The 16,100-nt window shown below is 44.2% G+C and overlaps 2 protein-coding genes across 2 annotated transcripts in view; one reads left to right on the top strand and one right to left on the bottom strand.

Moving 5' to 3' along the window:
• Positions 1 to 815: 815 nt before the first annotated feature.
• LOC142084378 (glutathione S-transferase omega-1-like) lies at positions 816 to 9,257 on the bottom strand. The gene is made up of 6 exons (XM_075154998.1): positions 8,837 to 9,257; positions 8,567 to 8,675; positions 6,594 to 6,816; positions 5,203 to 5,304; positions 2,983 to 3,089; positions 816 to 1,365 (listed from the first exon to the last, which is right to left on the bottom strand). Exons 1-6 carry the CDS (start codon positions 8,868 to 8,870, stop codon positions 1,212 to 1,214), a joined length of 729 nt encoding a protein of 242 aa, XP_075011099.1. The 5' UTR covers positions 8,871 to 9,257; the 3' UTR covers positions 816 to 1,211.
• Positions 9,258 to 11,591: 2,334 nt separating this feature from the next.
• CFAP43 (cilia and flagella associated protein 43) overlaps positions 11,592 to 16,100 on the top strand; it is a 50,363-nt gene continuing 45,854 nt past the window's right edge. The window contains exons 1-3 of the mRNA XM_075155000.1: positions 11,592 to 11,751; positions 14,887 to 15,140; positions 15,944 to 16,040. Coding sequence (XP_075011101.1) covers positions 11,639 to 11,751; positions 14,887 to 15,140; positions 15,944 to 16,040 — 464 coding nt within the window. The 5' untranslated portion in view covers positions 11,592 to 11,638. The remainder of the gene's footprint in view (positions 11,752 to 14,886; positions 15,141 to 15,943; positions 16,041 to 16,100) is intronic.

Below are 16,100 nucleotides of genomic sequence, written 5' to 3'. Positions count from 1 at the left end.
GCATTGTGCATAACTAATTTTGTATATTCTATCATTATTATTATTATTTTCCCTTTTCTGTTCTATTAAACTGTGTTTATCTCAACCCACGAGTTTTTCTCACTCTTACCCTTCCGATTCTCTCCCCGTCCCGCTGCGGGGGCGGGGGGGGGGGGGGGGGGAGGCGGGAGCAGGGGAGTGAGCGAGCAGCTGTGTGGTGTTTGACTGCCTACTAGGTTAAACCACAACAGATAGCTTCAAAAGAAGTCCAACTGCAGAACTCTGTTCCAGCAAGTAAATAGCAGGATCAGAACATATTCATTCCTTCACCAGCAGCAAGACACCACCAGGACGTAATGCTCTGACTGAATTCCTCCTACTTCAGTTCTCTGATTTCAACAACATCTTGACATGTATAGCAACGCTTTGAGTTCTAGAGCAGAACAGAAAATAAGTGTTCTTCTGCTCAGGATATGGTTTCTGTTAGTTTTACTTCCTACTCCAGCCTTTAGGGTAATTGAGGTTAGGACCTAGACTAAACACAACCCTACTTCAGAAGGGCAGAGAAGGGTTATAACCACACACTCCCCTAGCAAATCTAGCCCAAATGGGAAGCCATTACTAGATGATCCCTGCAAACATGACTTCAGCAGGGATAAGTGCGTAGGGTTGCAAGTTCAGTGGTTTGGCAGTAGTGGTATCTAAAGAGTACTAGATAACTACATCTTAACTTCAGAGACCACACGATCTGTTTTGGCCTTTACAGTGTTTTGTTCCTCTCTGCACAACCAGTCCAAGTGACTAATAGCTGCCTGGAAAGAGGAAGAAAAACTGTGTTTAAAGACAACTTTGTTTGCTTTTTATTTATTTTCAAGACACCAGTATTACAATTTTTAAACTAAGTAACAGCAACAGTTCAGGGACTGCCCACCAGCGATGTCTGCAAAGAGGCCAGAGATAGCAGAACACCACCTCGAAGTAAAGCCAACATTTTCCTTCACGCAATATACATGGCCAGCAATGACTTTCCACCTCCTGCCTGAAGCCAGCACATCCTCCTCCTGACAGGAAGGAGTGGAGTTCAAAGACGGTTTCTCAGCCTTTTCAGCACAGATTTATTCCCCATTATGAAATGCAACCACAGAAAAGTCCACACCAAATTACACTAGATCCCCACAGCTCACACTGAAAAGAAGCACTGACACTTCAGCAAGCATGTGCCTACTGGCACCTCAGAGACCATAATCACATGCCTCAGGGCTATTCTTCAAATAGAGCTGGAGGTAATCTTTGAATGTCTGTGGGTCAGTCATTGTAGCCTTGACAGCAGGGTCCTCCTTCATGGCCTCCATCCAGCGTTGGAGCTTTGGGGTGTGACTCAAAGAGCTACGGGAAAAGGGAAGAGACTGAGTAACACATATGGGAAACTGGGAGGGCATCAAGGAAGCAAAACAGCTTGAAAGGTTCTATTTTACTACTTGTTTTGCTTTCTCTCTCCCAATATAACGTTCAGCTCAGAGCAAGTGACGGAAATATGTATCAGATCATAGAAGACAGACTAAAATTTGGAAAGTGAAAGAGTTCTTACAGAGCTTGTGCACTCTGCAAAGCTGAGCAAAAACACAAATGAGCACTTACTGTGCAAGATATCAGCATGTTTTTGCCTACATTATCCCTGCTGCAAAAGACACAGCTCTTATTTATCATCTAATCCGAGCTGAGGGCAGAGTCTTGTGCACCACTGCCTCCCTCTGGAATGCTTTGTTAATAGTGATTCTTGAAGCAAATGCTGTGTGCAGTGGTTGAATCCTCCCCCACAACTCAAGAACCTCTTCTCTCCTCTCTCTTGCATACCAAGACAAGCTGTGCAGTTTGTACTACACTGCAACCCAGCAGCTCAAAACACAAACACAGTCTATTGAGGAAACTGAGGATTCAATTAACAGACTAAATTCATAAACCTACTCAGACACATTTGACAAAAACGACTGTGTGGAAAATTGAAAGCTTAATAATGTAAATTGTTGTTTTCATTCTCTTCTGGCAGATTGACCCAAATACTTTGCATTACAGTTTCCAACTCCCAAGTTTAGTTACTGCATAACTGCTCCAGGTAGCATCTTTTCTTAACATAAAATGGCTCAAATCCTTAATCATTCAAATACCTTCATGACTCTAGAACTATGTTGCTATATTGCTTGTAATACTTCCCTTTCCAATCAAGTGCCACACAGGAGACAAAGTAGGTCAGCAATCCATCAGTAAAGCCCTCATTTTACAGTGCCAGAAGTTTCAATGCTAAGGATTCCCTGCATCTTTCTTGTTCTTCAAGAATGCTTCAGGCACCAGGGTGAAACTAACTTCTACACTCATATTCTGCTTTTACCACACACTTCCTCGTACAAGTTGACTCTTTAGTCCTGTTTTAAGCCAGCTATAAAACAGTTTTCCTTTGATACCGTTTCCCTATATATTAATGCAATACCATGGTAACTGGAGCTAGACATTTATTTACATATTAAATAATGCTATTACACAGGGACAGATCTATCAGCTACAGCAAGGTAGGATACCCATCTCAAAACAAAATCACCCTCCTTTGTCAACCTAGGATTTCCAAAGAGAAGCAGAAGACTGCATTTCAAGTCTAGAGGTTTTGGACCAAGAAATTTGAACCTAGGCCTCCATACCTCCATCTCCTTCAAATAAAGACCATTTTCATCTATGATGTTAGGGATGGAGAGAAAGCCCTGTATTTTGACCACTTCTTCCGAATCTGTCAAAATTATTTGGTAGGAAAACAGACCTGGTGAAAGAAAGCCTGTTTACAGAAGATCCCTGAACAACTCATCTCTCTTTTGAGAAGATGCTTCCCCCAAACTGTAACACAACACAAACTTTCTTCAGCAGCCCCCAAGAGTGGCCCATTGCTGCAGAGTGTATGCAAAGAATATTTATGCTGAGGCACTTCAGTACACACTCGAAGCTAAGCAAGGTACTCACTCCTTCAGCTGCAATGGTTCCAAACGTTCAAACCACGGCCAGATCATGTAATCAAGCATGGAGATTGAGTCCCCACCATAAAACACAGTGTTGCGTTTGGACAGGATCTGTGAGGGGCGAGAGATGACAATTGCCCTCAGAAGGAAAATTACCACAACAGAACACCACAGTAACAAAAAGCCCACTTTGGAGCAGCATGCAGGCATACGGAAGGGATCAGACAGCAAATAATGGACATACAGCAAATTTTTCCTGTGCGTGCAGTATCTGGGGACTCATAGCTAGTCAGTAAAGCAGCTGTAGTATCAAGCTCAACTATTTCATACACTGTCAGTCCAGCTCTTCTCCAGAGCTGTCACAAAATATTAATCACTAGCGAGCTGCAGCTTATGCACAAACGAAAAGGAATTTAGCTCTCAGAATCTGTCAATTCATGATTTCTTACTTGTCAAAAAGCATTAATGGCACTGACTAATCGAACATAACAATACACATGCATTTCTTAAGCAATAAATCCAGCTAAATTTAATATCCAGGTAAACTAGAACACCATTTTAGCAGGAACTCTTTTCCCATGGCACTTGAGGCCAAGCGGTGTCAGGAAAGCATTTCTAACATTACATCTAGAACTGGATTTGATTCCAGGTGCAAAGGGAACAGGAAGCAAGTGTAACATACACACACACACCAGAAAGAGATCCCCACAGCTCAGCACAGAAAGCAGGGCCACAAAGAACGCAGCCAGTTCTCCTATGACATTTATGTTTCTGATACATTTCAAGTGCCATGGTCATCCAAGTTTAACATGCTTTAAGGAACCTCCAGAGCTTGGTCTCTTCTTGCGTAAGACTAGTCCCTCTGTTTTCAGATACTTTGGCGTTTTAAAGGTGGAACTTGAGAGACCTTACAAATCTTTGTCTTTTTGGACACAGCACTATACTCCTATGGCATTTACTCCCTGTCCCCTAACCCCCATGATCTAGTAAAAATTTTAAAGTAGTCCTTCAAGAAGCATCAAGCTGTCTGAATTACCAGATGTCTGGCAGAATATAACCCAGCAGTTGCACAGTCGCAGAGATGGGAACACAGCTCCCTCTGTCGGGTAGCAGCAAACTAAATACAGAAGTGTTTCAAAACACTTCCCTTCTTGAATATCTCTTGCAATAGGCTGAGTTAAGTTTGCATGGCTCTGTTCCTTCCTCCCATCCTCAGTTGACCTTCAGCTGCTGCTGCAAAATCCTTCAGGGTATAGTAAAATAGAGACACTGAAGAAGCATCAAGTATTTCACAGCATTAATAAAGCAGGAAGAAGGTTAATTCTTCCTTAATGTTTAATAGATCTGTATTTGAGATACACACATGGCTTCCCCCAAGAACTCATTTGTCATCTACATTACTCCAGCATCAGCCTGATCAGACAGACAAGACTACCCTGAAAACAATTTTACTTTGGCAATTCAAGGGGGTGGGGAAGCAGAATGCACATGACTGCTAGGAGAATTAGGAAAGTACTTGAAAGCTATTGATAGCTTTGCGCAAGAAGAGAAATGCTCTGGAGGAACACTTTTTGATCAAGCCAGACAAGCATTAGTCGTGGCTGCTAAAGATGCAGAAGGAATGGGTTAATGATAAAGGCAAGTCCGACAGCTGTTCAGACTAGCCAAGAACCACTACTGACATGGATTCTGAAGTTGCTAACACAGCATCAAAGCCACCTGACACTTCCTGGAGCTCTGCTGAAGTTGCAGTACACCACCAGTAGCAGAACATGGCCTAGGGCTGGATTTCTGCCAGGGAGAGATTACATTCTGCTCCCTCCCACCCCCAACAAAGATAAGCTCTTCAAAGAAAAAGATTTTATATCATCACCAGGGTATTTGCACTGATTTCAGGAGAGCTACAGCACAGATGCTCTTCAGCAGCTCAGACTCCTCAGCCCTTGCTCTTAGAACATGCTGCAAGGTCTCCTTACATTTAAAGCAGAACAAAGATATCTATGACAATAGCAGTCAGCTAGAATTCAAAAAAACTCCACAAGTCCACACAGCCTTCATCATACATGTTATGCATCCTAGGCTGGGGAGAGTAAATTGAAAGATTGTTCATTGCTGTAACTACCAACTAAACGAGAAGAGATCCAGCTCCAAAGGCCAAAGCATGAAAGAAAAAAGGGATCATACAATGACTGGCAACCTGTTCATCATCATGAAATACTCTTACCTCTTCAAGTTTGCCAAACTTTTCAGCAATCTCTGCTTTCAGTGCCGTGGTGTCCTGTCCATCTTTGACTGCCACAAAATACTTGAAAACTATGGGTGTTATCTATACAAAGGAAAGTATAAAGTTTTTAATGTTCCTATTACAGTAATACACTCAGAGCTTAAAATGTTAAGTTAGATGGTAAGATATTAGATGCAAGTTAAATCTTAAAGATTTAGCTTTAGAGAGTTAAATAAAGTCCATTAATAAAAATCTTTTATACCTCAGAAAAAGAAATAAAAGGCTTAAAGGAAGAATGAGGGCAAATACTAATGAATTCTAGTCTTGTAATAAGAGGAGGACAATGAAAAGAAGGGCATATTGCCCATTTGCACACACTACCAAAAAAGTAGCAAAAAAAGGTAGCAAGGTGTAGAGTGGTTCTCTTTTCCCAGTTACACTTTCTGAAATCCAAATGCACTTTAATTATCAACATTTAAGGTACTTTAAGAAAGAGATATGCAGCCCAGGATATGCAGGCTTCTACAAACCTGTGCATTTTCTAATTTAGTAACTGCCAGAGAAATTAGTATACAGTACCAGAAAGTTGCCCAGTGGCCCAGCTTAAATTATATTCTCAAAAGCTCATAGACAAACATTTTTCTAAGAATTTGTCATTCATACAACCAACATTCAGCGCATGTTTCATTTCTTGCAACACGCTTCCCTGTAACCCTCTTCCCATCACGCCTATTCAGAAAGGCCTGTTGTAAACATATCCTCCCTTCTATCCCCCTTCTTTGTCCACATCTCTTTGCATCTTCCATTGCTTCCTCATACCCAAGTGACTTCTTTCACTTCCTTCAAAGCACATGCTTGTTCAGAGAGGTTACTTCCAGTCAGCCACAGTGCCCACCTCCAACCCCTACTGAGAGGCAAAACCAGTCTCCTCATACAGGTCCCATGTCTACAGCCACCTGCCATCTCTTGTCCATGGGCGTAGGCTCTCTCAGTCAGGCACTCTTCACATTTCGCATTCATACAGTACTTCCTACAGAAAGACTCAGATTAAAATACAGTAATTTTCACTGCCTAGGTCTCAAGCAGTTTCGTCTACTAACCTTTGGTCTACTGTAGGATGCTCAAAATCCTGCCTCAGTCATACACACTTTCACTAGTTTGGCTGTCTTCCTGCATCCATCCCCGCACATAAGTGCTGGGAGCAACTCAGAAACACAGTGGTTTGTATGTGCTCACGGCAAGAGACCCCAAATAACCCCTCTGGTTATTTAAATGCTTTTTTCCAGACACAAGACCTGCCTTAAAGGATGAAAGCAGCATTGGCAACAGAGCTGCTGGTTTTGGTGCTATGCTAAAGTAAGAAACACAATCCCACCCTGATCACGCAGTACCTTTGAGAAGTGTTCCAAGAGCATCTTCTGAAAGGCTCGCTCATATGGGTCCGAAGGCATCAACTTCTTCCCCGGAAATGCTTCATCCAAGTACTCGCAAGTGATTGGGGACTCATAGATCAGCTGGCCTTTGCTGGTCTCCAGAACAGGAACCAGCCCAAACGGGCTCTTCTCAAAGAACCAGTCAGGTTTGTTCTTCAGATTGATGTTGATTACTTCATGACTAAAAGAGCGAAAGAAACAAGACCCAAACAGGCTCAGTTCCGCTACAGTCCACTCCATACCATGGTGAAATGCAGTCATTACACCTTAATAGCTACAGTACTTGAGAGGCGGAATTCTCATTCCCCTGCTCTCCTTAGTCTTCCCTGAAGTCCTTTGCAGAACTAACCATTTGACACATAGAAATACTGCCAGGGAGCACTTCCCTTTGCTGGAGAAAATCAGCACTGACTTACAATGAGTTGTTTGTTAAACTAATAAAAGACACATGCAAGCACACAGAGGCAGCCCTTACAGTCATGCTAAAAACAAAGGTCAAGCCCAGAATGCAGCAAACTTTCACATGCAGGTTCAGGGACATTCTAAAAAAGAAGTACTTGATTGCAAATAAGCTACACTCCAATTAAGAAATGCAGCTGAACTTTAATCTGACCTTACACCAAGAGCAAATCAGGAGAGCACCCTACCTACTTATCTTCCCCACGTAGAACAGGTGTGGGGGTATGGCCTCACATAGAACAGGTATGCAGGGTAAAGGCAAAATAGGTATCAATAAAAAAGACACATGGGAAATACGTCTATGTTATATTAACGCAAGTTATATGCTGTGTTGTATGTGTGACCTCAGTGAATTCCTAGTAAGCCCAAAGGTCTGCTAAACACAGCTGAATCTTCAAAACAACTAAAAGCTTACCAGAAGGCACCTACCATGTTTAGGTAGCAATAAAACCCCTCTAAGATCACTATACTAAAACAAACCTCCCAGCTCCAAAAATCAGGCCAAAGACACTAAATAAAAGCAAAATTACACTGACCTGGAAGTTTCAATGCACCTACTCTTCGGAAAAAAGACCCAAGAAAAAAACAAAACAAACAAACCAACCCAACTCTCATCTTGCTACCAGGAGAACTGAGTGGTAAGCATTCACTATGCTATCATGGACTCCTAGCCCAGTGCTGGTAAACAAACCATTGGCAGGCCTGGGACTTGGTGGGAATCAGCAGGTGGAAAACCCTGTTACTTTGAAGCTGTAAACTGAGGGAAGCATTAGTCCCCATTTAAAAACACTGAAATGACTTGGCTATCTTGAAAAAGAAACAAACACAAGTACTGAATTCCATTAACTTACTACAGTACAGGAATGAGAAAACATTATAGGAACACAGTACATTTCCCCTTTTAAAAAGGCCACTCACTCACTGTTGTGTTTTGCTAAGCGGTAATATAACAGAAACACGTAATATTCATATCTCCCAGAATTTTCATTGCAGCTTACATCAAAACCAAACAACAACATATATGAAGGCTCCACTCACACTTACCCAGGACAAGCTCAAATGCTGTTATTGCAAACATTCAGGATGACAGGTGACACAAAAAAATCAGCTTGGGTTTTTTCCCTACGGATTTACTTTGGGCCTTTACGTAACATTTCATACACAACCTACTTATTTCCCATGTCAGCAAGACACCACCCCCCAAAAAAGTCTTAAGAAGTTCAAGCTTTATAGTAAAATCGCCCACAGAAACCCTTTTTTATTCAGTTCTTCCGGGGATGTTTAAGACCCATTTAGGATGCCCAGGTAAGAAGGGAAGCTTGAACCGCCCCCTGCTCCGTGCCAGCCCTGACAGACCGTCACGGGAGCGCGCGGTGTAGCGGCACCGGGGGAGGGGGACGACGGACAGCGGAGCAGGGCAGCCGGCGGGGAGCCGCGCACCGCGCCATACCGGCCCGCCGGGAAGGCCTCACCTGATGCCCTTGGCGCGGAGGACGAGGCGCGTCCTCTGGGCGAAGGGGCAGAACCGCATGCTGTAGAGCCGGATCACCCCCTCGGGCACAGGCCCCGGGGCCGCGCTGCCTAAGGAGAGAGGAGAGAGAAGTGAAAAGAGAACTATCCCGATCGTTACAGCCGTTAGTCGCCTCACGCCCAGTCCCGCGCCCCCTCCACAGGCCGCCCAGCCCCAGCCGAGGCGACACGGCAGCCTGCCCGCTTCCCTGCCCGCCGGGGCCGCCGCTTACCCTTGCCCAGGCTGCGAGAGTTGTCGCCCGCCATCGCGCTGTGCTGCGCTGCGCTGTGCTGCGCTGCGCTGTGCTCCGCTGCGCTGTGCCCCACCGCGCTGCCACCGCCGCCGGCCGTCAGGAGGGCGGGAACCACCGCCCCTCAGCGGAGGGCGGGCCGCTGCCGGGGTGCGCGGGCAGCCAGCGGAATGTTAGGGCCTGTGTGCCGGCCAGTCTGCCTTCCTCCCCCGGGGGTTGTCGGCGCCCTGCCTCAGGTGGCTGGCACCCACGGAGCGGGGAAGGCTTGGGTTTGGGTGGGAGGAGCGTCGCGCAGCCCGGTGGTCGCTCCTTGAGCCGACCGTCCTCTCCACCGGGGATGCTGACCCACTCGCTGGGACCGGCACCATTAAGCTGCTCTTAATGCTCTCTTCTTTATAACCGCAGCATAGCCCACCCCAGCTGGCACTCCCATTTAAATGGGAAACCTATGGCAAAACTCCACCCCATATGCGTATGTTTTTCAAGTGGTGCCTCCAGCAGCTGGTGAGGCACCAGGCCTCCCTCCGCTTCCCTCACTGCCTCCTCCCCGGACAGGGCCTCCTGGGCCAGGCCTTCTCCCGCTATGGCAGCACTGCAATCGCCTATTGCCCTTCAAAATCCAATCCAATCCCACCTTGAGAATAACAAGGACGGTTTCTCTCTCCTGCAGCTACTCTGCTTCATGATGAAAACCCAAGAGGAGACAACAGACGACCTAACAGACAAGGGGGCACAGCAAATGTTAGATTTAATTTAACTACTACCTTGCAATCATAGAGGGATTCATGCTTGCTTCTCCAGACATGACCTGTGGGAGCATCAGCATGTGCCTAGAGCAGAAGAGAGAACCAAAGCATGGGCTGAAGTCCTCTCCATACCTTCTGCCTCCTCTTCAGTTGAGGTGAGGGCACCGGGGCCTTCCTTATACCAGCTTTTCCTGGGGTATAAAAGTGGAAATGGAGGAGCTTTCCTCTTACTGTGTTTCACACAGTGTCCAAGTTGGTCCCAGCAGTAAAATGCTTCCCTTCCTGGGGCTCTGCATGCTTCCACCCAGCCTTCAAGTCAGAGCTGTACATTATTAGGAAATGGCACGTTTGTAGGCACCAGAGAGCTGGGGCAGCCATAGCTGAAGGGAGGGATGGTCCTGACCGTCCTGGCAATGGACATGTCTCTGTCAAACCCCCAAGGCTAATAGAGGAACTGGAGCTTCTCCAGTCTCCTCAGTGGATCCATGCTTGCATAGTGGGGAAGTTTTGCCGGTTGGTGACTTTTGGTTTGGTTTTGTCACTGGAGTTGGGCTTCAGGCATCATGTCACAAAGACCAATATTTTCCGTGGTGATCTCTCCTGCAGGCAAACACTGAGATGGCCACTAGTAAAGTGACCATGAACCTGACACTGTTATCCATTTGAATAGAAGAACAATATGATTTTTTGTTGTAATTGTTGTTTGATTATGTAATTAATAAGCATGTCAGCAGTGAAAGGGAGTGGTAATTCGTTGCACAAGCCTGCCATGCCCTAGGCAAACAGAAGCTGTATGTAAGATGTCCTTTGCCAACAAAATAATTTCTCCTACCATTAAAAAAAACTGTGTTAGAGGACATATTTCTCATTCCTCTGAGTCCCTGCCCTTAGGAAAGATTCAGCAACATTTTGGGTCATGAAAAAAGAGAAAATTCATTTGAAGTTTCTTTTAGCAGTTAAGAAGAACACAGGCAGTCTGCTAACTCACAGCCTGGAGCCAGGCACATAGGAACCCAAAGCAGCATCACAAAATCTGCGTGCTACAATAGCCCCTCAAAGGCACCATAGAAAAATAAACCCATTTCCTCAGCCTATTTTGGCTGTGGAGACAAGAGGTAAGGTACAGGCTTGTCACACTGCCTCTGGTCACGAATGCTACTCTCCATCGTTGCTCCATGGTGCTGTGGGTGCGTAGCAGTATCGCAAAACTGCACACTGCCACTGTATAGATAAGTAATAACGAACCAACACAAGCAAGCGAGACACTATAAATAACATTTCTCCCTCTAGGAAAGGGAAAAGGAGATGTTATTGCTAATTCGGATTTTAAGATACTTGGAGGTTCTTACTGTGTTACCATGCTAAAAGCCATAAGTATATAAAGATTGTAGCTGTACTTTCTCTTCTTTCCAGTGGTCAACTTCTCCTCAGCGCTCTTTGGAGCTTCAGGAGCGCTGTCTTACGCATCCTGAGAAGAACTGTGGTACCTCGTGAAAGGAAAAACAAGCGAAGCAACGGGAGACCAGGTACAGCTGTCTCGCTAAGTGAAAGGCCAAATGCCACCGGAACAGGAGCAGCAAGCGAGAGGCCACAACAAGGACCCGTGGGGTGGCCAAGGGAAGGAACCCACAGTCACTCCCCCAAAGCTGACCCGCTTCCATATCTGATAAAGCTACCTGCTTCCTAGACACAGCAGCAATGATTACACAGGGTGAAGGCCACAGATATCAGACACTCACAGGCAGAATTACCCCATTAGCCACAGGCCGGTGCCAGTGTGAGCACGGCTGGATGTGCTACAGAGAGCTCATCCCTTGGTACCCGCCTGCCGCCCAGGAGAGGAAACCCACATGCCCCTTCTTTTACGGCTGCTGGCCCTTTAAATACCTACCCGTACTCATTGGTTGGTTGGCGCACGGGCGCCGGCCAATCACCTCTCTGTTTTAAGCCTGGCGGGAGGCGTTGTGTCAGCTAATAGCAGAAGCCGTTCTTGTTCCTAAGAGACCAGTGTAAACAGGCTGGTGGTGGTGTGGGGCAGATGGAGGCGGCTGGTGAGGCCCACGGCGCGGGCCCGGCCAGTGAGGAGCTTCGCGCCGAGGCCCCGAGGGGCCGACACTGCTCCTCGGTTGAGGAGGCCGCGCTGGAAGTGAGGTGGGGGCCGGCCGGGACAGCCCGCGCCCTTCGCGCCTCCACACACGGCACACATTCCTGAGCACCTCGGCCCCGGCGGGGTGCTCGGTGTCCTGTCCTGTGCCCCCGGGGCCAAGCTCCTCTCACCCCGGGTCAGCTCTGTGCAGCTGTCAGAGAATAGGGCAGGTCTAGCAGGGAAAGGAAGGGAGGCTGCTGTGCTGTGGGTCTGTGTTAGGGCGGAAGGTAGTTGCAGGGTGAGAGGGAAAGAAGCACTTGCACTGCAGCATATAGCAGGGACTGAACTCTTTGGTGTTTTTGGGTGAAACTTAGGCTCTCTGCCCTTAGCACAGGGAGGCTATGAAATGGGGAGTAAGTTTTAAGCTGGAGCTTGATGGGTTGATATGAAGTGTGGCATGAGTTGTTGTCTTTTCCAGTGTAGTGGTTCTGGCAGCACACAATCCTGGCAAACTCTGGAGGCATGCTTTTCTTCTCAGTACCTAGCCTCATGAAGCCATGCAGTTCAGTTCTGTTCATGGCCACATCTCTTTTCTGTTTTACCCAGACTATTTCAACCTCTAGAATTTCCCTGGCTGTTCTGTACCTCCTAAACCCCACTATCATCCTCTCCTGCCATGGCTCTTAAATTTCCTGATATTCTAAGTCCTCACTCGTGCCTTTCTCTCTCAGCATCTTAACCTGCATGTCAGAGACTTTCAGATTTCCATTTCCCACAAACATAACCCACACTATGTATACAAAAACACGTGTCTTCCAGAGCTCTTGGAATCCAACAACTTATTTTTTGGTTCTGAACCAATAGGAGCTGCAGATGAATTAAGCCCTTCTCGCCCTACCTTGGTTGAGACTTTCACAGCAATCTAGGATGTTTAGACTTTTTTTTCCTATGTAATGGACAGATGTTTAAACTTCCTTGTCCGTTGTAAGTATTTCAGCTGTTTCATCACCACTTATGGGACATAGATCCATAATTATAGGTGCAGCACTTTTTAGTGGAAAGAAGATTATTTGTTCTAGTAATAGGAGAAACACATTTCAGCCTTAACCATTCTGATACTTGCAGAGTAAAAAAGATACCATCTGAAGCATGTTATTGCTATTCAGAGGAGGTCCCTCATGCAAACTGGTGTTACTTGGAAGAGCTGTGACCCAGGTTTTCTGCTTTGTGAAAACACCATTATGAAATGAAAATATGCAAAATAAAAAAAATAATTTAAGCCCTATTGAATGTGAAGCAAAGCCCATTTCCATAAAATAAAAAAGTTTAAAGTTTGCCTTTCTTATAAATTAATGTTAGCAGTAGTAGTATGCATATCAGTTTTAGAACAAAGTGACAAAAATTGTTTTGCAGTGGCAATTGGAATGAAACTGAAATGTCTTCAGAAAACACAGAACTTTGACAAAACTCATGGTTTCATATAACCTGTTTTGTATGAACTAGTATTTTTCAGTGGCAAAATGCTCTGTAAAGAAATTTCCAAGCAACTCTAATTACTTTGCCCCATCTACATTTCACCAGCTGGCAAAGTTTTTGACTGAAATACTTCTGACACAATGTTTATACAGAACTGGGGACAGACACAGCATGGAAAACATGTGGGTGAGCCATGGCTAATTACCTGACTCAGTGTGTACTGCACCAGTCATAGCTGACATCAGATAATAGCCTGAATCCTTGTCCCCTTAAGCCTTTACTGGTTGCATAAGGATGATAAATTGCACTGTCATCTCATTAATTTATCCCTGCATACATATTTTCTAGACTTCATTTTTCCTCTGCAAACAGAAGTTAAAAAGACTTCATTTCCCCTGATTCAGATCTAGTGTTGCGGAAAAACATAGAGCTGGTCCTGTGAGCATGTTCATAAAGGTCTGCTTACGTGCCATGGCACATCATACATCTAGTTCTTGTGTAAAAGGTCCAGAAAAACATTCATCAGCTGAAATGTCTCCTCTTTGTTGCCATGGTATTCAGTTCATCTGCAAGAGCACGAGGTCAGTGTGCTCTCACTCCCCTCTGGCTACACTTACTCCTCTGGTGTGTAGCGAAAGAAAAGATAACGAGAAGTTATTGCTGGACATAAATATCTTAAGACTAGTCATTTAAAAATGTTCCTCACTATGAGAGTGCTGAGGCTGTTGTACAATCTTCTAGTAAGAGTACAGAGGATCAGCAGCTGAGCTGATTTTATGACTGACTGATGTTCATGAAAGGAGAATAAAAATACTGCTTGCAATTGCAGAGGACAAAGATCTTTTCTGGTAAATGCTCTTGTCTGGAAGAAGAGAAGAGATGGAAAGTTTCTGAATAGAAATTAGAAGAGAAGGTGCTAACAGCAGTGTTGTACACAGAGGATATGTGTTACACTGCTGAAACTTTTCTAACATGGTACTAGCAGACTAAGTTGTGGCTCAGTCAGACATCTTCACTTAGTGGTAAATGCAAATCCCTTTGATAAGAGGACCCTGATGTTTATCCACACACTTTCTGAAAGGTAAAAACATCTGCAGGCAGTTATGAATTTGTTGATACGTTGTAAATTGATAAGCTGACTCCTCTTCAGTAATTTATTTCAGTCCTTGTGTAACACATCCTGTTTACATTGCAAAGTTTTACCATGTTAAAGTACTGGTATCTTTAAAGCAGAACAGTCCTCCTAGTTATGGTCATATAAACACAAGCCATGCCTTTGTATTTTTTATTTTACGGGGATGAGATGAACTATGAAAGTGTAAAAAGGTTAAGCAAACACAATTGGGTCCCCAGTTCAGCTTGTACCTGTGTAATTCTTTCAGAGTAAAGGTATACTCTATTACTATGATATATGAGTACAAAAACAGAGCTGTGAACTGGCTAACTTTATTTTTAGTGAAAACTAAAAGAAATATAAGCATCTCTCTGTGTTCTTATGACAGTCCTTTGTGCTCCATCAGGGTAAGATTGACCTTATGTTTTTGGAAACATTGAACTAGTGATCCATAATACCAGATCTTGAAGTTACTGTGGTTTTGCAACGTTGGTATGAGGATCAAGCATCAGTTCAGTGTAACTTCGGTTACAACATTCTGTTTTTCACAGTGTTTTGAGAAATGTGTGTCTTTGATTAATGTTTTAATGTTCAGTTGCTCTTTCTTAAGCTGGGTTCAGGGATTCTCAAACAAGAACTTTGGCTTTGTCAACAATCAAACTATCTGCTACCCTTGTGGCAATTACATCCTCTTCCTGGACATTGAAACAAAGAAGACGACAGTGCTGCAGTGTCAGACTGGCCAGGTGGGAGCCTTTGCAGCGAATGGGAACAGTCAAGTGCTGGCCTTTTCAGACCGGAAGCTGAATCCCATCATATATATCTACACTTTTCCAGAACTGAGTAAACTGACAGAATTAAAAGGTAGTGATGTGGTAACCCTCCCCGTCACCATTTCATTAAAACAATACTTAAATCATCCAGTTTCTGAAGGATTTTTTTGATAAGACTTGAAAAACAGCGTGACAGGAAACAGTCTCATGACAAGATGCATGGAAAGCAATGGAAGGAATTTTCCACTGCACTACTTTTAGTTAGGCTCAAGCTAGGGACGAATATGACAATACAAAATGGAGCTGTTCTAAAGGGAAAACAAATGGAATGAAATGGAATTCATTTTAGGAAAATAGTCAGAATAACAAAAAAAATCATACTGCAGTAGGCTCCCAAGCAGACTGCTGAAAGCCACATTGAGAAATTTGAGATGTGAGAGGAATGAGAGTTCTTGAAGTTAAACTCTGGAGTCTGGGATCTAATGTATATTTTTGCCTGCCTCATAACATTTCTCTCCTTAGTTAAGTTGCTTACCCTATCCATGTTTCAGTTTCCTTGCCATTTAAATAAGGATCATACTACTTGCTTATTTCATGTATATGAATGAAATTATGACTGCAAAGGATTTCAGGGTACTTGGGGAAAAAATACTTTACAAATTCAAGGTATTATGGGAAAAAATTGAAAAAATTCCAAGCAGTGATACATAGGGAACATTTTTATGATCAAATCAAAACAATAATCTGGAGTGAAGCAAAGGAATCGGGGGCCTGAAGAATGTCTTTGAAGAGTTAAAGTGGATATAAAGGAACTGAGATGAGTACTCTATCTGTGATAGTATACAGTAAACTCTGGGGTAATTAAAGACCATGTTCTTTATTTTTACATTTCAGGTAATGCTCAGCTGGACTACACCTTACTTGCGTTTAGTTTCACAGGCCCATATCTAGCCAGTTACTCTTCAATCCCAGAATTTGTTCTTTCAGTATGGTAAGAATAAAAAAAAGTTCTCTAATACCATTTACATTTAATTCATATTTTTGTGTGTGT

The sequence above is a fragment of the Calonectris borealis genome, chromosome 7 (genome assembly GCF_964195595.1).
Source record: "Calonectris borealis chromosome 7, bCalBor7.hap1.2, whole genome shotgun sequence".
NCBI lineage: Eukaryota > Metazoa > Chordata > Aves > Procellariiformes > Procellariidae > Calonectris > Calonectris borealis.
The sequence above is the reverse complement of the archived record's forward strand: the minus strand, read 5'-3'. Positions and strand labels throughout refer to the sequence as shown.

Bases quoted from the DNA above. Each gene is read 5' to 3' on its own strand.
- LOC142084378 (XM_075154998.1), bottom strand. From the start codon at position 8,870: ATGGCGGGCGACAACTCTCGCAGCCTGGGCAAGG. The intron at 6,817-8,566 runs GTGAGGCCTTCC...TCGCTCTTTTAG, and splicing joins CTCCGCGCCAAGGGCATCAG to TCATGAAGTAATCAACATCA. The intron at 5,305-6,593 runs GTACTGCGTGAT...TCCTTTGTATAG, and splicing joins TCTTGGAACACTTCTCAAAG to ATAACACCCATAGTTTTCAA.